Source organism: Drosophila simulans, chromosome 3R (assembly GCF_016746395.2).
Source record: "Drosophila simulans strain w501 chromosome 3R, Prin_Dsim_3.1, whole genome shotgun sequence".
Classification (NCBI taxonomy): Eukaryota; Metazoa; Arthropoda; class Insecta; order Diptera; family Drosophilidae; genus Drosophila; species Drosophila simulans.
Genome location: NC_052523.2, coordinates 14,357,690 through 14,379,673, shown reverse-complemented (window position 1 = coordinate 14,379,673; position 21,984 = coordinate 14,357,690). Strand labels below are relative to the sequence as shown.

Below are 21,984 nucleotides of genomic sequence, written 5' to 3'. Positions count from 1 at the left end.
TGGGGTCAAAGTTATCATATACGCCCGTCGTGGGAATTCTATACTATAACAATATACGCATATTTATGAAATTCTTATCACAAGAATTTTGTTTCACAAAACGTAGACAATTTGTACATATGTGTAGGAAATTATTTGCCGAATCACTTAATATACTTAGACATAGAAATTGAGCCAAACAGATTTAGCTTTTGATATCTTTCAGCGCAACACGGCAGCCATCTGTGGCAACTGCCTTTTACATACGTTGCGGTGGGTTAAACCTTTTAAGGTATGTATATAGGGGTTATTACGAATATTTCATTCTTTGTTCTTGTATCGATGTATGCCGAGAACAAACTCAGTCTGAGGGATTTACATAAAGATGCCGTGCACACAATGTCATAAGGCGGCAGAATTGGCGGAATTGGCGGCATCTGGGACTCCGCTGGAGCTGGGGGGAAGGGCGTCGTTGGGCATGTGTGTTTCGATGTCAACACGACAAATGGGGCAGTGCTTGTTGGTGACCAGCCACTGATCCACGCAGTCCGTGTGAAATAGATGCATGCACGGCAGGCGGCTGCAATTGTTATTTAATATAATTAAAGTACTGTATGAGGTAAATTTCACATTGAACTTACCGAACTTCGTTCTCTATCTCAAAGAGGTTTAAGCAAATGGCGCACTTCTCGGCATCCTCATCCGTTTCGCTGGGTCTTCGGATGCGTCGATATTTGTGAGGCAAGGTATTCCGCTCGATGGTTTCCTGGAATAAACACAAAACATAATTAATACACAGAGGTATGTCTTTGATATCTATATGGCGTTACCAAAGTAGCTCCCCGGTTTGGACGTGGTGGTCCGATAAGGATACGCGAGCCAAGAGATAGGGGGGCCAGCCCAATCTCCAGATGCAGCGGTGAGTAGTGGTGATGGAACATGTGATGGTGAATGGCCCGCTGGCGCTGCATTTGCTGCATTACCGGTGGCGATTGCTGAGCCTGTGGCTGCTGTTGTGGCTGTAGCTGCAGGTGTCGCATACTCGCCTGTGCTGCCACGTTACTACTGCCAGACCCGGGTGTAGCAGGCGACTGTTGTTGAGGAGATGGTGGAGGAGCAGCAGCTGCCGGTGCAGCGTCGTACGGCGGATAGTAGGCGGGATCCAGGCTTGATACGGGACCGTTCCGAGCATGAACACAACTGCAGATGCTATGCAGGTACCCGTTTCGCAGCGTGCTCGTCAACAGCGGAGCATTCGAAGAAAGATCGATAGGTGTGGGCGTCATATGGCGACGGTGCATCTCCTGCATGCTTTGCTGACGGTACCACAGATTTTGATGGACCGGGTACGGTGGAGCCGGCGTCAGCGAGGTGGCCACTATGGCGCTAGCCCGGTGAGGGGGATGAATGTGGGCGTGCATCTGGTTCTGCGGTGCCTGGTGACCTTGATGCGGCTGCGGTTGATAGTGCTGTCTATTGCTATACGCAGCTTCGGAGCGTCGCACACTGAACGGCGGAGATCCGCAGTGCGGTATGGTGCTCCGTCCGGAATACATTTCGAGCGGCGGTGGTGGAGAAACACCTGCCGCCAGGTTTGCATTTGATGCCACTCCTGGCGCAGGCGGATTAATGGATTGCCGCTGCTGCTGTTGCGCATGCACCATTGCATGTGGAGGTGTCCGGTTGCCTTCCAGGGCCGCAGCACGTCCCTCATTATGGGCCTGTGAAAGCAAATCACTGAAAGTTTGTGCCTGTACCGCCGCCGCTGTGGCTGCCACTGCAGCCGCATTCAAAGCTCCACTCAAAGAACTGCGACTGCTTCCGCCTTGACTGGGCTGAAAATGAGGGTGAGGGTGAGGGTGAGGCTGGAGACTCGGCGGGTAGTCCGACTCCACCACAGTTGGCAGCGTTGTGATGGCATAATAGTACGGATGGTAGCGGTGATACACGTTCGCCGGACTACTTCGCCTGTGGCGGGGTTGCTGCGTTGATGCCTGCTCGCTGGAGGAGCTGCTTGGAGTGGTGGTAAGATTTCTTTGCTGATGACGTAAGTATGCCTCAGTGGAAGAGTTGTCAGGCAGCAGAATTGGGGGCATCGGGGGCGGTGGTGGCGGCGGAGCGGGATGGCCTGGCATCCACATAGAGGATTCGTTGATCGGAAGGAAGTAGCGCTGTGGATCCATGTTGGAGCAGCGGGGCGGGTAAAAATTACCGGGGCCGGGATCCATCAGCTGGTCTAGCTCGTAGCTGTAATTGTGGTCCGAAATGGCAGCCCGATCAGCCAGAGCGCCACTATAAAATGCGAATGCAGAGGTGCCCTCATTATTCGCTTCTGTACGACGATCTGTCCTGCGAGCATAGGGGAATGTGTAAGCACAGTCATACATGGTCCTCCTGTCCTCATTTGGCTCCTCCGGGTTGGGTTGAGTGTCATTACGATATGGTTCCCGATCCCTTTCTCGCTCCCGCTCTCTTTCACGGCCCCTCTCCCTATCCCTCTGCAGTTGCGTATCATTGGCCAAGCCATCGTCATCGGATGTCAAATCGATCGAGAGTATGGGCTCACGAGTGGAGTGAACAAATACTACGTCATCATCATCATCGTCCGATGACCAATCATCCAGCTGCAAGTCTGGTGCCGTCAAGACTACGGAATCGGCGCGGGTCTCATGGCTACCCCGTCTTCCCGTGGATGTGGACGGAAGATTGAGATCCACGGCGGGCTGACTATCTCTTGGCCGGCCGACGTACGTAATCACACAGGGCCCGTTCGAATTTGGCGTCGAGGATGGTGGAAACCGCATATGATGTTGCCCAGACCTGCTCCCTTGCTCCGCAAAGGTACGGTGTCCTCTCCTTCCAGGATAGAACGAATTAAAATTCGTTGAGGACAGTTTGGAACGCGATCTTCCGGGCAGTTCCATGCGCGCATGCTTTCTAGGCGGCACTGCATCGTCAGATGGCCGCGCACGACTCCATGACATTCTGGACTCGCCGGAAACACCGTACATGCTGTGCACGGCTTGGCCAGGAGACTGCTGAGGACGCCGTTCTTCGTGAATAATCTCCTCCTGTTGTTGGCGCTGGTGCTGCTCCTGTTCCTGATCCGAGGTTGTGGATGGTGATCCTGTTGCAGCCGACCTTTGACCAATGCGAGATCCATAATCCACGCTACGTGTAGTATGGGTGGCAGTGGAGCAGGAGGCTGACCTCATGTAGGTACTATCCGGCGGAGCTCCCGCCACAGCGCGGCGACTATTGTAGTAGTTGTGATCCGTATGGCCTAGCTCGGCCTCATCGGACCCCCTGCTACCACGGATAATCGTTACTGCGGGCTCAATTGGGGGAACGGGATTATGCACACGCAAATCCCAGCCATCATCGCTGCTTTCGTTTTCCGGCTCCAAAACCCTTGTTTTGCGATAAGAAAAGTGATTTATCTGTCGCTTTCTCGACTGGGCACTCGTGCTCGGCGTGGCATCCGTATCTACTGCGCTGGATGAGGTGTTGGAGGCATTATTGGAGCGGTTGGCCTTCTTCTTGTGAGCCTGAACGGCAGACGTAGTCGTCGTGGTGTTGGTGGTACGCGTATGAGCAAATTGGCCGTGCTCCGTGTCCGAGGCACTCGATGTCACATCATCGTAAGCATTTACGGCACTTGGGGCCGTTTCGAAGGAGCTGTTGCTCAGCTGCAGCGAACTAGAGGGGACCTCATAAACGACCGCCGTAGAGTCCATAGCATGCTCCTCTATAGCACCGGCAGGCCATGTGCCGCTGACGGACGCAACCACCGCATCGCCGTCATTGTCACTCTCTGGCTCCATTGTCAGGGGTTCAGTCTTCTTTCGCTTGGGTCGTGGAATGGCATGAACAGCGGGCGGATTGGCGATCGTCGCTGTGGAGGATGAGGGCTGCTCCAAGAACTGAGCCTCCGACTGTGACTGGTTCTGTGTGGAGTCCGCATAGCGACTGCTGCTGGCCACCATTGATTCGCAACGGCAGAGTCCGTCCAGCGAACTGCACTTGTCACACCGCCTGGCCATGCCCTCAAATCCAGAGATCTCTTCCCGACGTGGCGCCACCATGGCGGTGTACGTGGGCGGCGAACGGGTGTGGCTCTGCGAACTGGACAGGTAGGGCGTCATTAGCATGTAGCCTTCCGAATCCCGCTGCTGATTATAGTACATCGCATACTGGGAATCTGCAAAAGCACAAGAGGATTAGCACTATCTGGTTCCAGATGATGGCTAGCTTACGGTTTTCCTGTCCACCCGAACTGGTGGCCACACTGCCGTACGCCAAGGTGACCCTCGGCTGGTGGTGCAGCTCCTCCTGGTCGTTCTCTAAGCTATCCATTTCAGTCGTCTAGTGGGCAACGTTACCAGAACGGCAAAGGTGTGTTGCAACGCATGCAGGCCAAAATGCGCTAAAATTGTGTATATGTACGAAAAAATGTTTAATTTACGGGTATGAGGAGGTACAACTGTCTAACAGAGACCAGTTTGATTTTTTTGTCCGGAAACAGACACAAAATCAAGCAGTGGGTTAAGTATTTGGGATCCAGGGCTATTGCCAGCTATGTACTCTAGGTACTCCAAATGGAAATTCGGGGCTATTATTTGCAAAGGTCTCAGCGAGCATAAACAATTTAAAGCTCAAAATAAAGTTTAAAGACTGAAATTTTTTCATTGCTTGTCAAATACACACTCTTTTGTCAGCACCACTTTTCCGTCAGGTTTTTCATCGCCGTTAGCAGGAAATTTGAAAAGTACGTGGGGAAAACACAAGCGCCGTTGTGAAAAGTGAAATATTTTGATCGGATTCCATGCACTGAGATGATGGGGTTTTCCACGGAAGCTCTAAATAACTTATTACAACTTATTATTAATTAAGTTCAGCAGTTCTTTTTTTTAGCCAACGCAATAGGGATGAACGTTGTATCGATATGTCAGCATATCGATATGTCTAGGCTGATATTAAGCTGATGCGTTTATTTTGTATTAACTTAAATTAAAATTTACAATTAACATTCAGCTTTAAGTATATTGAATGTTTCGATACTATTGACTTCAATTTGGGGAAACGCCAAATCAGCTGTTCGGCTATAGGTAAACTGTGAACAGCTGTTCAATGATAACAAATGTGCAAAAAATAATTCTTACCTCTATTATATGTATAACTAAGAAATATAGTGATTTTGGTTATCTTCTCAATTCCTGAAGCCGGGATTACACGAATAACCGGGTGGGGATTTCCGATTGGGCAAAAAAAAAAGAGTGGGTGGCGGGGGTTGGCAGGCCAACAGCTGCTATTGGGGAACAAAAGGGAGCTTAAATGCAATTCTTTTCGCGGGGGCGGGGGACTATTCTCATTCGCAGCTGCTGCCCGGAACAAATTTACATTATGCACATGCAAATTTGCGATATATATGTTCTCACGATTTAATCATTTTGTGTGTGTAACCGGATTTTATAACAGTAACAACACCGAACTGAAATATTCAGACAACTTTTTCTTCGACGTTGCAAAAACTTGCAGTTCGGCGGTGATGGCGATACTATCGCATAGAAGCTAGCTAGCTCTTTCGTAGATTAAAGTTGTGCAGTACGGCCACACTGATAATTCAAATATTTTGGCACTAAATATACCGTTAGAAACTATATTACCACTACTTACCACTTTTTAGGGAAGCTTAAAATATACATAGAAACTCTTAGTTAGAAAGTTGCGAATCCTAATTATCTCGTTAAAATTATCTTATTAAAACTGTATTACATTTTTTAGTCTTGCTATCACAAACATAGTTTCGTTCAGTTTCTTTTCATATAAACATGGGAATAAGCCCACAATGCTGGCCAATCAAGAATAAGACATTCGTGTTTTTTTGCCGGGGCATACACGAAAGAAGATCAAAGAAAAAGACTCTTTCAACATATAATACTCTTCCCCATTACCACAATCAGGACGAAAACCACAAGTACGCCTTTTTCCATGTGGAAAACGATTCTCGAGCTTTCTTCATTACGATTGGGAGAAGCCGGCTAAACCATCTGGATTGGTTTCAAGTGGATAAATGGGGCAAATTCATTCGGAATGGGACATCAGTCTACGATTACTACACGGGTTTCGAGTGCGTGTACAATAGGATTCATTTCCTGGAGAGGCTGCTCAAAGAATGCTTTGCTAAGCAAAATTTCACGCAAGGGAACATCACGAATCCCGAGTTGATGGTTCTACACTTCCCGGAAACGAAGGCACCAACCTACCATACGGTATCCATAGGAGACAACACCCGGTGCTTGAACTGGGTTATCTGCCTGCTGGGATTGGTTATACTTCTCTGCTGCCTGAAATAAAGCCACATGCAGAACACAAGCCTTAACATTTCATGTATTTTGCGTTTTTATTGAGTTTTTATATGTATAAAACAATATCTACTCTTTCTTTTATTGCTGGCTTTGTATTCTTTTATCTTGGCTTTCGTTTTCAATTCTGTATAGCCATAATTTTAAAACCAATTCACTTCATACAAATATTCATTGATTAAATCGGTCAGCTAATCAATTATCTGCAGGATTTCCCCATATTATCGTTGGTGTTCACTTCTCGAAAGCTGCGCTGACCAGTGTAACGACTTAAGTTTAACCATTGGCTTAACGGACATTTTAAAAACCAAGGTGCTGTTTGTTTTTAGTGTAGTTTTATCGGATTTTAAGCAGCTCTGCTTGTAAATTTAACTCATAGTTATTATTTATTTTTTTGTTTCGTTGCGAAACATTCCTCACAGTTTTACAAACAAACGAAAGCGATAGTTTCCACTTCAATACTTCAGTTTCAGTGCAACTTTGATTGCTTCTGTAGGAATCCATTGCATGTATAGTTTAAATTAATTGGACGCTGTCGTTATTATTAGCAAATGTTCAAAACTTTAACCAAACTCAAAACGAGGCCGTTGGCAACTTTTCTTGGCAGCAGCGTTTTGAGCTAAAATTATGAACAATCATTTATGATGTTTTATTTATTATGTCTGCATTTAACTTTATTTTTTGTGGTCAGTTTGATTTTTCGTTTATTTTGTTTTTGTGTTTTTTGGAAGTTTTTCGCACAAGTTGAGTTGCTGTTGGTTGGAAAAATAGAAGTATCGGTGTGTATGCAGCATTGCACTTGACATTGATTTCGTGGGACGTAAACAAATAAGGACTGTGGAAAATGTTACTCCTCTGGCGACCTTATCAGTAGATTGAAGTGGTTGTTGATGGCACAGCGTCATTTGATAGATAGATTTCTTCAGGTGCATTTACATTTACATTTTATATCACAATTTTTTAAATATTATAGGTGTATGTATTTAACAAAATTGGTTTGCATGTTATTCTTTCATTTACGCCCATCAAAACATGTTGAGCAACTTGCAATGTCAAGAGTGTGTTCGATTTTTGCCCAGTGTAGTTGGCCTTAGTGTGTGTGGATGTCAGTGTAGAGGAGTGTTGGGTCTTAATTAAATATATGTTTCAGTATTTTTTGAAATAATTAACTGTACGCAGGTAAACTATTTCCAAGCAATTGGCATATACACGTACAAAACTATAAACTGTAATAAAAATTACTTTTATATTGCAGCTTATCTTGTCTACATGTCAATTTCTTCGAAATAACTTACTAGTGTTTAATTTTTTAAGTGTAAATTCCGATTCCAACTAATTGGCGAGCCACTCGAAATTTTGACAATTCAATTAACTTTGTAAAATCAACTTATTGTTGCTGCCCGCTTATCCTTTCCTATAACAATTTTTGTCATGAGAAATAAAAACATACTATACAAATATTAACAATTTTCATATGTTGTACATGTTGGTATTTGGAACGGGCGTTCTAAAATTATCATCATTTTGACTCAAGAGGCATGAACAAATTTTTAAGAGTACTTAGTATTTAAGCAATTTCACCAAAACAGAAAAGTCGTAAGTGTTTTATGCATCTCTTGACCAAACACTTTTCGTATTCGTTTTTATTTTTCATAATAAAAAATTATACTGCAATATAAATTACAATTTTTCGAATCTTTTTTATAAAAAAAGGTATTTGTTTTCTGTTGTTTTCATCTCGAACGACTGTTTGGCTTGCTTCAAAACAGCGTAGACAATTGCCACTCTCAATTTCCCTCGGTTTCAGTTTTTTTCACTCTGCAGTCCCTTTCTCCTACCACAAGTATTCATCATTTTATTATTATCGTTTTTTTTTTTTTGTTTTTGGGGTTTTTGTTAACTCTGTTTGCAGTGGCGGAATTAATTGAATTTAAATAGTTTGCGTACACTTTTACAAGAAACGTTATCTGTTGAAAAGTCGCACAAAAAAGAATCATAGAACTGGAAAGTTGGTTTTAAGAGAATGTGCGTGAAAAAACAGAGTTATCTGTCCACAGTGGATCGGCTTAACCACTGGCGGTGGCCGGCTCGCAGTACTCAGACAGATCGTTGGCCCGCTGCTGCTGGCGCAGGCGCCTTTGGAGCAGCACACTCTCAGTGGGCGGCGAAAGCCCGATCCTCATATCAGGCAACTCGTCCATCAATTGGGCCGCCTGCAGGTGGGCGAAGCGTCCACTGCCAATCCGCGGCTGCTGCTGCACACGCTGGCCCGACGAACGGTTTTGACGATGCTGTTCCGGCCCCTGGTTCATCCCGCAACTGCGGGCGTAAACACAGTCCTGACGCCAGTTGCGTATGGTCGACTGCTCGTCAGATGGCGGAGATCCGCCGCTGCCGCTACCACTGCCACTGCTTCCGGCGCTGTTGTGCCGCGGAGGCGGCTGCATTGGTGGCGGCATTGGAGCTATCTTGTAACCAGCGGCACCGCCGCTGTGCGAGAAGCTCCCCAAGTAATTGCGCTGCTGGTTGCCATGGTGGCCACCGCCGCCTCCGGTGCTAAACGGCGGACGATACTTGCGATAGTCCGCTGTCGGCTGCTGCTCCTGCGAGTGATGGGTGCGATAACGCCAGTTTTCGGTGTGCTGCCTCTGAGGAACTTGATCCGCAGGCTGGTAGCGTGGCACAATGTACCGCTGGTGCTGCTGTCGCTGCTTCCTAGTGTAGGCATTTGATGGCAGCTGTTGCTTGCTGTGCTCATGCAGATTCTCCTCCTCCTCGTCATCGTAGTCGTCGTCCTCGTCGATATCGGCATCCTCGTCGTTCTGATATGCATCGGGGGCAAAGTTAACAGTGCGGCCGGCCTTGCTGTGGTGACCCGCGGTGTGGGATGGGGCTACAGGCTTCTCCTCTTCCGCTGCCATGCCAAATGTCGTTCGCATTGTTGTCCCCTCAGCAGCAGTCGTCGGTTTGATCACGTTCGAATCATCTTCCTCTGGGTTATCGGTTGGTGGGCGTGTTGCTGATGCTGCTGGTGTCGATGCTGCTGGCACTGCCGCTGAGTTGACAACAATATTTGCAGTCTCATAAATTTCAGGTAGCTTTTCATTTAAATCACTAATACTATCCAATAGTTTAACATCATCATCTTCAATTGCATCGCCAGTTTGCCAGTTGTTAATGTGTGTTGTAGTCATAACTGGTGTTTGCTGCTTGTTATTATCGGTGATGGTAGTAGCACTAATATCACTTGATGGTCCTTGCTTCTTAGCCCCATCAACATCATCCTGCTGTTTTTCCTCTTTCTTCTCCTCATCCTGCTGCTGCATTATTTCATTCTCCTCCTTCTGCGCATCGTTGCGCATTATGGTGAGCTTAGCAAATTCGCTTTGCTGAGTGTTTTTCTTCATATCCATATTATCCATAATAAGGTCCTCCCTTATATACCCACCGTTATCGTCCTGTGGCTTCGATTTCTCCACATTGGTCTCGCCAACTTGCTCCACGTAAGCTTTCGATAGCTTTAGATTGTCAGCTTGAGTTTCCTCCTTTGGTTCGTCCTCGAACTCCTCTTCCTCGACTATATCATCGACGCGCTGCTGCTGCTCATACAAGTAGTCATCGCCCTCTTCCTCGTCCAGTTCGCGCCAGTAATGCTTATAGTGCTGATAGTCCTCATTCTCTCCATCCTCCTCATCTTCCACTTCGTCGCCCTCGCTTCCGCTTTGTCGCCTAAAGCGTTCCTCGCCCAGCGTCTCACACTGCTGCTGATATTCCCTCGTTGACCTGGCCCACTCATCATCATCATCGATACGGCCAAAAGCCTCCACACCTTCATCGTCGTCATCTTCCTCGTGGACGTTTAATGTCTTGAAGCCCCCGCTATTCGGATAAATTGCAGATGCATTGCGAGATGCATTTCGGGAAGACTGACGGCTATTGACCCGCTGGCCGTGCATCGAGGACATACGCCCTCCGTAGGCGCACAAGGAGGAAGCGGGATTGCGCTGCGAGCGATTGCGAGTGTAATGAGCCGGCGGCTTGGGATTGTAGTTTTCATCGCTATAGGCATCCATGTAGGCCTGCGATGGCTGGTAGATGTTGGGACGCTCTTTCATGTAATCGTAGCGCATCGAGAAATGCTGTAGGACCACACGCTTGACGGCCATGGCAGATTCGGCAAACTGCGAGATTTCCCTTGCCGACTGGTGATTGCTGCAAATTTAATAAAAACGTAATTTCTTTCTGCAAATCAACCATAATATATTCTATATTATTACCGTCGGATGTTACTGGGCGTTTGCAAAGCCTTGTGGCGCCTGGCATGCTTGCTGGCCGGTGGCTCCTGCTCGCACATACGAATCCATGGGTGATTCAACACTGCCTCGGCACTGAGGCGGTTTGCTGCCGTCTTGACAAGCAGGTTAGAAATTAGGTCCTTGGCCTCATCGCTGACATCGTGCCACTCGGCCTCCGGAAAAGAAAAGTGTCCTAAACAATAGTAATGTTATGATTAATATTGATAATGATAATAATCCTAGCATCCACAAACCTTCTTGAATGGACTCGAAAAGCAGCTCCTGGCACGTGCGACAGTTTTCACCGCGATTCCAGCCGCAATCCTCACCACAGTTGCCCGAAAATGGCGGATAACCGCAGAGCAGGATGTAAGCAATGACTCCCAGGGACCACAAATCGCACCTCTTATCGTAATAGTGTGCCTCGCCCACAAACAAATCGACCACTTCCGGAGCCATAAACTCGGCACTGCCAACCTAAAAACGAAGTAATTTCATTTAGAAACTATATTCTAAAGTCATCACTAATTTCCGACTTACTGGTGTCAATAACTGAGGAGTGGCTGCTGGCGACGAGATGTCCGTAGTGAACTTAATCCCCGAACCCAAATCAAAGTCGCAAATCTTGATTGGGCACAGCGAATCCGTCTTGACACACAGAATATTCTCCGGCTTGAGATCACGATGGGCAATGCCCTTCTTGTGCAGAAAATCCAGTCCGGAGGCGATCTCCTTGATTATCTGCGAGGCCTCGTGCTCGGAGAAGCAAATGTGCTCCTGTATGCGCGTTAGCAATGGACCACCGTTGATCTTCTCGAATACCAGGTAGAACTTCTCGTCATCCTCGAAGAATTCGATCAGTTGCAAGATGCCCAAATGACCCTGGCAGTGATGGAATGTCTCCACTTCACGAAAGACACGTGCACGCGCATGCCCCGGTATCTTATCGATCACCTTCACGGCATACTCCAGATCGGTGTAGATGTTAACGCAAGTTTGCACCGATGCGTAGGCTCCCTCGCCAAGAATCTCGCCAGTCAGCTTGTACAGCTCTGATGGAAGAAATGACCAATTTAGGAAATGCACCTTGTGAGCGGTTCTCTAACCCCCATACTCACCCTGAAAGGTTGAGGAATGAAGGGAGGAGCTGATGCGTTTCTTGCGCCGCTTCTTCTGCATCTCCTCCTTGTGCCTGTTAAGCTCCGCCTGGCGTTCCAACTCGGTCATGTTGGGCGCCTCGCTGGACTCATTGCCCGACACATCCTCGCTGCTGTAGCGCGTCAGCTCATTCTGTCCGTCTGTAAAAACAACCAAATGAGACAATGTCATAAATAAATGTTTCGAACTAAATTCGCTCCAACCCTTTGACTTCTGCATTCTAGCTGGCAATAAGAGGATAGGCTAGCTTAATATCGGAGTACGATCGGCTTGACAAGTACCATGTATGTATGGTATGAGCTTTTTATCGAAAACATTCGCCATATTTATTTGCATGCCTATTTTTTCTGCATTTATCATGTATAAAAATAATAATGAGGGAATATAAAATAAGAAATACTCGTACTTTTGCACTAACTGCGTAGAAAGCAAATCGCGTGTCGTAAACAAGTCGCCGCAAGTGTGCATAAATATGTAAAATTAAATAATGTGAAAACAGCAGCAAACACAGGCCGCTATATAGAAAACTTCTGGTTGGAATCGTTCAGAGCTCGGCCTGGAGCTAACCCCAAGATCAGGGGAGTAAGCAAAGGGGCCGAGGACCGGCGATCAGCTTGATTGGGTGTGTGCCTGTTCCTCAATTGTTGTCAATAGCCGGGCGACTATTTATAAAGTCCAAGACGTCTGCACCAGGGCGGTGACTTTGTGTAGATCTAGCTGCTCGCCAAAGGAACTACTAATAAGCTTGGAGTCACGTCGCATTGTAAATAAGTATCGCTTCATTGGAGTTATAGAGTGGAGTACTCTTCAGAAGAAATCGCTTAAGATTCAACGACTTTAGGGTACAGTCTTTTTAACAGTACTGTAATTAAAATCTTAGTTTTTGTTCCTTTTTTGCATTATAAAATTCAATTTATAAACTACAGTTTTTCTATCAGTATTTTGAATGAATGTTCAATTTATAAGCATTGCGCTTCTCCCCCTTTCGGCCACCCACACTTTTATGATTTGTCGCACGCTTTCCGTTCTGTTCTAAATATAAAATTTGGCCTATTTGTTGGTCAGCTTTAATTGTTATCAATTGCGTAAATAAACGCCGAGACAACAGAAACAGACGCGTTCAAACTCTTTGCCTTTCTCTTGTTTATCGAAATGGACTCTCCTCTCACAAGTCTGCCGAATATTCTGCGCATTTAATTAATAATGTATGCATGTATGTATGTTATTTTTCGCCAAATCATTTCGTTTTGATGAACAAGATATATGTGAATGTGCTGAAGACGTGTGTATTTTTGTTTAAATTGCATAAACAATTTCCGCAGTTCCGGCACAAAAAGTCCGTGCTTGACGTCGGCATAACACATCATCCGATCCCTTCAGGTGCAAGTCGATAAGGTGATGACGACAGTAGACATTTATTGAAATGCCCTTATTACATTTCATCAGCGGCTAGACAATCGTTAACGACTAACAAACCAACTTATGTAAAAACAAACCTGATACGAATGGAAAACGTAGGAAAATATTTTCATGGTTTGCCGGCCGGCTTTTCAGATGCTTATTTATACATGTCCATGTGCAAAGTTTTATGTAAGTTCGGTACTAAGTGAAACCTCTATGAAGTACATATGTATAAAAATACCAAAGGTATTTTTAATGAATCAATGCACATTGTCCTTAGCAATTTATAAATACATATGTACATACGTATATTAAACATTTTTGAACGAATTGCTTTAAAAAACTTCCAACTGGAATCGAGATTAGACTTGGGGTTCTTTAAAGTTAAAAAAATTAACCGAGATGAAGGACAGTTCACGTACAGGTGCAGAGCACAGAAAAAAAACAAAAGCTAGCAGATAATACGAAACTGAAAACAAAACAAGAATCGGAAAGCGTCTAGAGAAAACCTTGAGAAATTTCAATTTTACGGCTTAGCGCAAACATTATCGAAGCCAGTGCCATAATAAGTTATCAAATGTCTAGGTAGGAAACGCAAAATAACACGGTGGCCACTCGATTAGCGAATAAACAAAAGGTTGATAAGACGGACGAACTACGTAAAAAGCGAGCAAAGCAAAAGGTTTGCTTTTGGCACTTAACATTGCCGATTTCAATTCAAATAATGCCAGTGAAGAGAAAAAAAGGGAAGGAGAAACAAACATGCGGTCGCACATGAGGAGCTTTTAGAGAGAGCGGTGGAGAGGAGCCGAAAGAGTGGGAGTAGGCGCGTAGGGAGGAAGATGAAGATAAGGTGGGTCCGCTTCTTTCTCGCTCTCTTTTACTTCATGGCAGGGTGAAAGTGCGACAGAGAGCACTTCGAATAAGTTCCCAATTAGCTGTGCTCAACATCTAAGAGCTGTGACGTCAGAATACATATGTAATCCTAAGCAAAAATAAGTTTCTGTTTTAACTGTTTTTCTGTTTCAATTGAAATGCAAATATTTTAATTCGAAAAAATTTATATTTTTACATTTTATTCATCCTACATCTAAAGACACTTTAATCAGTTAAAAGTATTCTTTTGTAACTCTGCAAATGAACTAAACATTTCATATATTTTGATTACAAGTTCCCTTGCGAAAGGTCTAGAATACTGAAGAGATGCCACCCCAACAACTCACTCTTTTTTTCTTAAACCACCTTCTTCTCCTGACACCATGAATTCACGGGCAGAGGCACTAAAACTCTTGCACACAGCACATACGAACGCTATCTGCACGCCTGTGTTTGTGTGCTGTAAAGAAGCAGAAAATTATTGCGCAGCAAATGAAATTGTAAAAGCGAAAAAATGTATGAAAATGGCGAGAGAACCAGAACATAACGTATGACAATAAAAAATAAGATGAGGAATTAAATTAGAGAATAACCAAATGGGATGTATTACCATAGTTATTATATGCATACAAGGTCGTTTTTGTTACTTTAATAGGTGGAAATAAATTAAAAATCAGTTTGAAGACAATAGATAAGCCTAAAATGTAATTGCTTTTAGCAGCCTGTAAAATGTAGCGGAAACTTGTTCGAACTAAAACAATAACAAAAATGCAAAAACCGGCATTTCGAAACGTTTCCCCTCACACACAAATGCACATGCCCATCACGTTATGTGGGTGTGAGTGAGCAGGGCTGTGTGTGTGTGCGAAAGTTCTCTCATCTCATCTCGTTCCTAGACTTTGTTGCTATCGTTGTTGTTGCTGTATTTACCTAACATGTTTGCTGCTTTTTGCCGCTGATGTTGTTGTTGCTGCTGCTGCTGTTCGCCTTTTAATCGCAACGCAATTTGTCTAAGCAACGCCCGTTCTGCTGCTTGTTCTTCTTCTGGGCGGCACGTTTTTTGCAATGCGTAGATAAAACCGCTTGCCTTCGATAATATATTGCTCCCCGTCGATATTGTATTGCTTTAGTTTCGGTTTAGTTGTTTGTTTAATTACGATATTGGGCTAATTTTAACCCTATTCCGGTTGGATCATCATCGATTTGAAGTGCACTTTTCCCTTTTCGACCGACGAAAACGAAAACGACAATCTACTGCTGAATGATTGTTATTATTGGAAGCACAGGAAAAATTGTTTAGATCAAATGGCCGGGGATTTCAAATTAGATTTATTTCGCGTGTGTGTGAGATTAGTACCGGCGACGAAAACCAATTGGCCAAAAAAGTGAATTTTAAAGAAATGGAAAAACACGGACAAATCTTTGCGGACCTACGTCGCGCGGCGCCAACGAGGAAAGAATCGAATTCAAACACGCGCCCGCTTTCGGGGGAGCGACAAAAACTGAAAACTAAACTACCGCGGTGCGCGAAGAGCGAAAAAGAGCGGTGGGCGGCGAGCGAAGAGAGCGGCCGAAACGAGAGCGAGAGTTGTAACAAATAGATATGTATATACAGTAGAGGTTCCGAAAATAGTGCCCCCATATCGCATTTGAATTCGACAAACTATTAAGTTTAAAATTAAGTAGGACAAAATGTTATCAAATCATACAAAACCTAAAAGCTATGTGGTTTGATCTACAAAACAAAGTTTTCTTTACTTGGCCTGCGCTGTATTTACATATATATTTTTATGATGCGCTGTTTGCAAGGGTATCGATAAACATACTTTGTACTTATGCATGTATGTACGAGCATAGATACGTAGTTAGAAGCCTGTTCAATAATTGCGAGTGTCGTTCGTCATAGGACAACGAAAACAATAACTCGATCTTTTTGCTTACAATCAAATTAAAAAAGCAGCCCGGAAGAGAAACGCCTCTGGTTGCAAAAATCCGGTTTCAAATCGAATGCACAACAATTACCGGCCATGTTTATTCATCGAGTCAAGTCGGTCGATATAAATTCATATTTATTGAGAACTCCATGGCAAAGAGAAAATATTAGCTTTGTGTTTGCCGATCGAGTTCTTGTCTTTCGAGGGGTGTAAGTATTGACACACTAGTTTAGGCCAGATTAAGGAGGTAACCGATACCGATACCTGTGTTATCACACAACCTGGCCAATAAGCCCACGCACACCAACGCATCGGCGGCGGAAAGAGAGCGGCGATAAAGCCACATCATATAGGACACAGAACCAGTTTTGACAAAAAGTCGCTTTGTGGTTGTGCCCGACACGCCGCAAGCAAAACAAAAACAGCAACAGGAAAAACAATAACAAAGCGACAAACCGAGAAGCGGCCGAAAGAGAGAGACTAAAGTTTAAGAGAGCGGCACAGGAAAAGACCGGTGCGCGAGAGCGTTACATGATGCAATTAAGCTCTTGTAAAAAGAGAGTACACAGAAAGAAATATGATTGTGGCATTTGATTGATTTTTAACGGTTAGAGCATAGTTTTACAGTGGCACACAACTATACGTCCTTCACTGAACAGCCTAATGTTTTCATATTTAGCTAATTCGAAGTAAATTAGTTATTTTTCTTTCAGTGCAGAGAGCCCTGTTTCATTGTTTTTGTACGTTTTGGAGTGCGAGAGCGCGATGCCCGAAAATGTAGTGGAAGACGTGGAGCAGAGGTGCGAGGGAGAGAGATACAGATTCCAACACCAATGCAGCGGAAGGTGGTGTGATGTGCGTGAGTTCTGTTTAAAAGCAAACAAGTGGAAAGGGCAAACAGCAAAAAAAAAACTACATTTAACTTGCTTTGTTTTCGTTTTTGCACAGTAAACAACAACATATGCCTCAGCTGACGTTTTTTCCGCTGCGGCATTGCCAAAGCTAAAAAATAAATGTCTCTCGCAGGGCTTTTGCGCAAACGAGCAAGGGAGACAGAGATATGATGGGCTGATTTCATGAATCGGACGGAGGAGGCTGCACGTAGGCCCCATTAGCTGTCCTTCTATCGATAGGCCTCGATAGAATGAAAAACTTCTCGATAATAGTTATGGTTCGATGGGGGGAAAACAAGTTTCCAGCTGGTGGGCTCCAATTGACAGCGTTTTGCACTCAGTTGATTGCAGCTGCAAAATCCACTCCAGCACAACTCCTAATGGACGCACACATATCATATGTGTGGGAGGCCGCGCTCTCATCGGTGGCTGCAACGAACGTCACCAAGTGCAATAAACGTCATGAAGGTTATAATCGTAGTTTGTTCACATTTCGCCGCGTTCGCTGCATTTCGGGCACGAATACGCATTTGAACACGAGTGTCAGTGCATTACGCTCAATCGATCAGCCATCATGAGTCATTTTCCATTTCCATAACTGCCTGCACACGCTCAATTTCAATTTCTCGGTCTCGGCTAGCTGGCACAGATACTAGTGCCGTCTCTCTCACTTCGCCGGCAGCTTTGGTGGTGTTGGTGGAATGGCAGAGAAAAGGAATACCCATTTGTGCTTGGCATCTAGTAGTGCTTAGATGGATAATCATATTATGCGAATTTATACCAGTTTTATACTAATTTAGAACCTCTTATTACAAAGGGTAACAATTGGTGCTGATTTCTACATATGTACATATGTGTGAATATATTCCTATTGTACAGCAGTTTTCCCATATGGATATCAAGATTTTCCAAATTTGTGTAATTTTCCAAATATTAGTGAAAATCAGTTCTCCAACCGTATCTAGCATATTTACACAACAATCTGGCCCTGTTTCATAAGATTATCTTTGATAAACACAGAGTGTGGACTAGAATCATTGTCTAAACGAAAACAACAAACTTCTAGTTTAACCTTCAGTTAGAATATTAGTGGATTTAGTTAGTTAGATCATTGCCATTGTTATTTTATACCATATATGAAATCCCACATATAATTAAGAACTTGTGTACAATAATAACACCCCCAGTGATGGTTATAAAGTCCAGATGCTGGAATACCCCTCAAATTAGGGCACATACACACTTATATTCCGCTTAATGGCCCCAGTCGCATGATGCAATGTGGTTCTCTTGGCGAAACAAAACAACTGTAAACACCCCACGGACTGCGGGGTGGGGGAAGGGGAGCGGTGTGGGTGGTGGGGTTGGGCGCCGGCAGGCAGACAGCATGCATGTTCTCGAACATCGTGTGACGTCAAGGAAATACACTGCGGCACCCGGTGCGCAGCGTGGCCCAGTCAGTCAATGCTCCCTAGTTCGCTCGATTGATTAGCAAGGGTAAACGAAACGAAAGTGCTGCGTGGCCCAGCTTTGCCGATAACTGACTAGAAATCGACTCAATGAAAGCGGAGGAGCAATGGTCGGGTCTGTTCCCCAGTCGGTAGCCAGTCGCCACCCAATGGCAGGCAGAATAATACATGCATATGGTTCGGAACTTTTGAGGAAGTATAACTTGCTATACTAAATATTACATTGAAGTATACTTTTCACCATTGCATTTTAGCAGAAATATCCTACAAATCGGGAATTATAGAAGTATTTTATAGATGCAACCTTAAAAAGCAAATAACGTTTGTCATATTCTCAAAATAATAATAATGACAAATTCATTTATTTTGGCATGCAAATAACAGTTGCCTACGAAATATACTTTATATTTAGGCAATACAACATCTTGATACCCAATTACGACAGAGATTCAGTTGAAATTCCAATTGGTAGAAGTTAAAATTTATACGAAGGAGCTGCCAAATTTACAGTCAGAGCAAATATTTGCAATTATTTCATCATTCTGTTAAGAAGTTGTCTTGTCTAGTTAAAATTAAACTGGTGACACACGAAGCGCAAATGTGCGAAGTCTCTTCCAAAATGGTTTCCAAAATATATCTCATTCACAGTTTGCATCTCAGCTATGGGAATTTAGTATCAAACTCCTAGAGATCATGTTTTTAGGAGGCTCCTCCCCGAGTTCTAGGAACTCAAAGTGCTCACCTGACTGACTCTGGCTGCAGCTGTTGTCCGTGTTGCTGCAGGAAATGCCGCTGCCACTCCGGATGCCGCTGTCCCCAGATCCACGGGGGTGGTTGTTGTTATTGTTGTTGCTTGCTTTGGCAGCAGCAGCTGTCCCGGACGTGGGCTCCACCATGTTGTTGCTGTTGTTGTTACTGTACGGTACTCCTGGACGCGATTAGAGTGAGACAGGCAGAGTGCTTACAAGCTGAAGGAAGGGTTTACGGTGCAACAAATGAGCAGCAGTTTTTCTCGCTCTCTCGTGCTCTCCCTCTATTCTTTCAGTTCATTCAAAATCAAAATGGTGGCCGCCTATGGGATGTTTTTTGTTATTCGTTTTTGTTCTTCTCCTCTAGTTTTTAATACAGTGGCGGTTGATGAAAAAACTGATTCAATTCTGCTGCAGATGCTCCACTCTCTCTCTCTCTCTCTATCTATCGCTCTCCGCTGTTTATTTATTCTTCGTTTGGTGGTTGAGTCGTCGTTGGTGTTGCTGCTGTTGTTGTTGTAATCGATGGCTGCTGCTGATTTCTCTCATCACACAGGCGAAAAAAGCTCAAGCAAAAAATGGGGTTTATCTATTTGCACCGCTTTTTTCGGTTATCTGCGCTATTTTTTTGCTTTTTTTTGAGGTCTTCCAATTTTTGCGTTTCACCTTTTCTTTGTGGGCTTGGTGCAGTAGTGCTGTTGCTGTGGTTGTTGCTCTTGTAGTTGTTGTTGAGATGGTTGTTGTAGTGGTGGTGGTGGTGGTGTTAAGGTAGTTCTATTTTATTTTCCGGGGCTGCTGGAGATGGCTGGTGTGGCGGTGGAGTTGGTCGTTAAAATTTCCTCTGCTGATTACAACACAAAAAAAATCGCTGAATAGCGGACAAAAGCCGTTTTCTTTGCGTATTTCGCTTTAAGTTTCCTTCCCAGCTACCGATCCATTTTCAAAGTTCGAATGATTCCGACGAATGACGACGAATTGTTCCGTGTGGCCGGAGGTACCATTTTGGTAGGGCCGTTTTTCGGGCCAATGAAAATACCAGAAGACGGCAGCGATACTAGTGTTTTTTGCTTAAAATGTAGTATGGCTACGCTACTCAGGTATGGTGAAGAACTTCGCTGTCTCTTTGGTGGCCGAACTCGCTAAATACCAGAAGAGTGGCAACGCCGTCCCGTATTCTACATGTATTTTACTTGGCGTAGTGAGACCAGTTTATAAACAACAGTTTGGCGGTTCTTTTGAATTTTTTAATTTACACGCCCCTAATAAATCTCCTTTTTGTATTTTACTTTTTATTTTTAGGAAGAATACGTTTACTCAAGGTTCGCAGCTTGTCAATCAGTATTCGTAAATATCAATAATAAAAGGCATAAATTTTCCAATCAGTAGTTGAAAAGAACTCCCCCGACATTTGAACAAAATGCATTTTTGGGTGATTATAATTTATTAGAATTTTTATTGACTTAAGGTAAATATAAATAAAATATTATTCAAGTACAAAGTTATATATACTCATTAATATTATTTGATTCAAGTAAATATATTTCAAAGTGGCGGTGTTTTATTATATCATTTTTCAATTAAGTACAATTTACTGTTCCTGCTCTATTTCTATGGGTTCGCAGAGAGTCCAAAAGTACTCTTAACACTCGGTCCTGTTAGGTGTGTATAATTTGCGAGCAGGCCATTTTCGGATTTGGCCCGACCGGAAAGTATAGCGAGCCATTGACGCCGCACCTGCAAGTTTTGAACCTGGCTTATTGACTCGTGATTTCCTCGTCTTTGAGACCCGGGGATCGAGTACTTGTGGGTGCTTTGCGAACCCGGACTTCAAACCTTGCCCATGCAACAATTGTATCTTTGTGTAGTTTACGTTTAATCAATGAATTTGGATCACAAACAGTAAATACGTCTTTAACGATAATTGCAGTTGAATTAAACATATTAAGATCAGAGTATGGGGGGTGGGGGTACCTTTGTTTTAATTATAAAAATATTGTATCTGCATTTTACATGTTTTTGTTTCGCTACTATCGTTTTTGCTCGAAATTACATAAGTCCAGCCTTAAAACAAGTAATTTTCGTCACCAATCGCATTCGCGCACGCTCCATTATCCATAACACTCGGTTTCGTCTTCAATTCAATTCAATTTTGCATTTAAACGCTACGTTGCCTTAACTTCAGTCCTTTCGCAGAAAATCTAACCCTTAAATGTATTTAGCTCTTCGCCCGTCGATCCTTTTTCTTCCCTCCTTCCTAACTTCACATCCCCCGCATGCTGCAGACACTAAACATAAATTCAATACGTACAGTTTCAAATTGGATGCGCGGCATTGTATCGTCGTTTAATGTAAAAGGTGTAATGCTACGCGCCCTTTTCGTCTGATCCTTGCCTTAAATGCCATAGGGTATTAATCCGTCCACCTCTAACTACAATTTATCATCTCTTTGGCCGCAAACCCCCGCATTACTTATTTAGCTCCTGTAAATATGAACTGCTTGTGTTTCGCTTACGCTTCTTCGATAATTTTTGTGTTTGCTTTTGTTTTTGTGTTTATAATTTATTTAAATGCACTAAAAGTTGCACGGACCGTTTGCCAGCAGCTTATGAAGTCGGTTCGTCGGTTCGGCTGTGTTGCGATCTAGATCTATCCTGTAATTGTCGATTTTATACCTTCGATAAGCCAATGAAGTGTGAGAAAATATTTATCTATTTCGTCATTTGTTTGTTCGTTCGTTATGCATTTTAGTTGGTTGATGATGGTTCGTTTTGCGTTTATAAAATGCCAAAATTTGTGCAAATTTCTAAAACTTTTTTAGTTTGTCCTTCTCGTATTATACTAAAATATTTGTAACTTTAAAATGTA

The 21,984-nt window shown here is 43.9% G+C and overlaps 3 protein-coding genes across 5 annotated transcripts; 1 reads left to right on the top strand and 2 right to left on the bottom strand.

Moving 5' to 3' along the window:
* Window positions 1-329: 329 nt before the first annotated feature.
* LOC27208709 lies at window positions 330-5,543 on the bottom strand. 2 transcript variants are annotated; one of them, XM_039295804.2, is made up of 5 exons: window positions 5,142-5,543; window positions 4,236-4,405; window positions 810-4,180; window positions 621-745; window positions 330-559 (listed from the first exon to the last, which is right to left on the bottom strand). In XM_039295804.2, exons 2-5 carry the CDS (start codon window positions 4,333-4,335, stop codon window positions 382-384), a joined length of 3,774 nt encoding a protein of 1,257 aa, XP_039151738.1. In that variant the 5' UTR covers window positions 4,336-4,405; window positions 5,142-5,543; the 3' UTR covers window positions 330-381. The 2 variants fall into 2 exon arrangements, with proteins under 2 accessions (XP_039151738.1, XP_016035119.1); XM_016184271.3 differs by lacking the exon at window positions 5,142-5,543 and adding an exon at window positions 4,687-5,036.
* Window positions 5,544-5,770: 227 nt separating this feature from the next.
* LOC27209040 lies at window positions 5,771-8,228 on the top strand. The gene has a single exon (XM_016184562.3). The coding sequence runs from the start codon at window positions 5,811-5,813 to the stop codon at window positions 6,333-6,335; it is 525 nt and encodes a 174-aa protein (XP_016035118.1). The 5' UTR covers window positions 5,771-5,810; the 3' UTR covers window positions 6,336-8,228.
* Window positions 6,358-20,156, bottom strand: LOC6728472 (probable serine/threonine-protein kinase MARK-C). Of its 2 annotated transcripts, none has more exons than XM_016176948.3 (6): window positions 19,113-20,156; window positions 11,758-11,937; window positions 11,180-11,691; window positions 10,894-11,116; window positions 10,622-10,832; window positions 6,358-10,556 (listed from the first exon to the last, which is right to left on the bottom strand). In XM_016176948.3, the coding sequence occupies exons 1-6, from the start codon at window positions 19,264-19,266 to the stop codon at window positions 8,411-8,413; spliced, it is 3,426 nt and encodes a 1,141-aa protein (XP_016035117.1). In that variant the 5' UTR covers window positions 19,267-20,156; the 3' UTR covers window positions 6,358-8,410. The 2 variants fall into 2 exon arrangements, with proteins under 2 accessions (XP_016035117.1, XP_016035116.1); XM_016176947.3 differs by lacking the exon at window positions 19,113-20,156 and adding an exon at window positions 15,005-15,559.
* Between the last annotated feature and the right edge of the window lie 1,828 nt (window positions 20,157-21,984).

Coding starts and splice junctions, on each gene's coding strand:
- LOC27208709 (XM_039295804.2), bottom strand. CDS start 4,335: ATGGATAGCTTAGAGAACGACCAGGAGGAGCTGCACCACCAGCCGAGG. Junction 4,181..4,235: donor TTCGGGTGGACAGGAAAACC/GTAAGCTAGCCA, acceptor GTGCTTTTGCAG/ATTCCCAGTATGCGATGTAC. Junction 746..809: donor CAAACCGGGGAGCTACTTTG/GTAACGCCATAT, acceptor TGTTTATTCCAG/GAAACCATCGAGCGGAATAC.
- LOC27209040 (XM_016184562.3), top strand. CDS start 5,811: ATGGGAATAAGCCCACAATGCTGGCCAATCAAGAATAAGACATTCGTG.
- LOC6728472 (XM_016176948.3), bottom strand. CDS start 19,266: ATGGTGGAGCCCACGTCCGGGACAGCTGCTGCTGCCAAAGCAAGCAAC. Junction 11,938..19,112: donor CTGCAGCCAGAGTCAGTCAG/GTGAGCACTTTG, acceptor TTGTTTTTACAG/ACGGACAGAATGAGCTGACG. Junction 10,833..10,893: donor TTTCGAGTCCATTCAAGAAG/GTTTGTGGATGC, acceptor ACTATTGTTTAG/GACACTTTTCTTTTCCGGAG.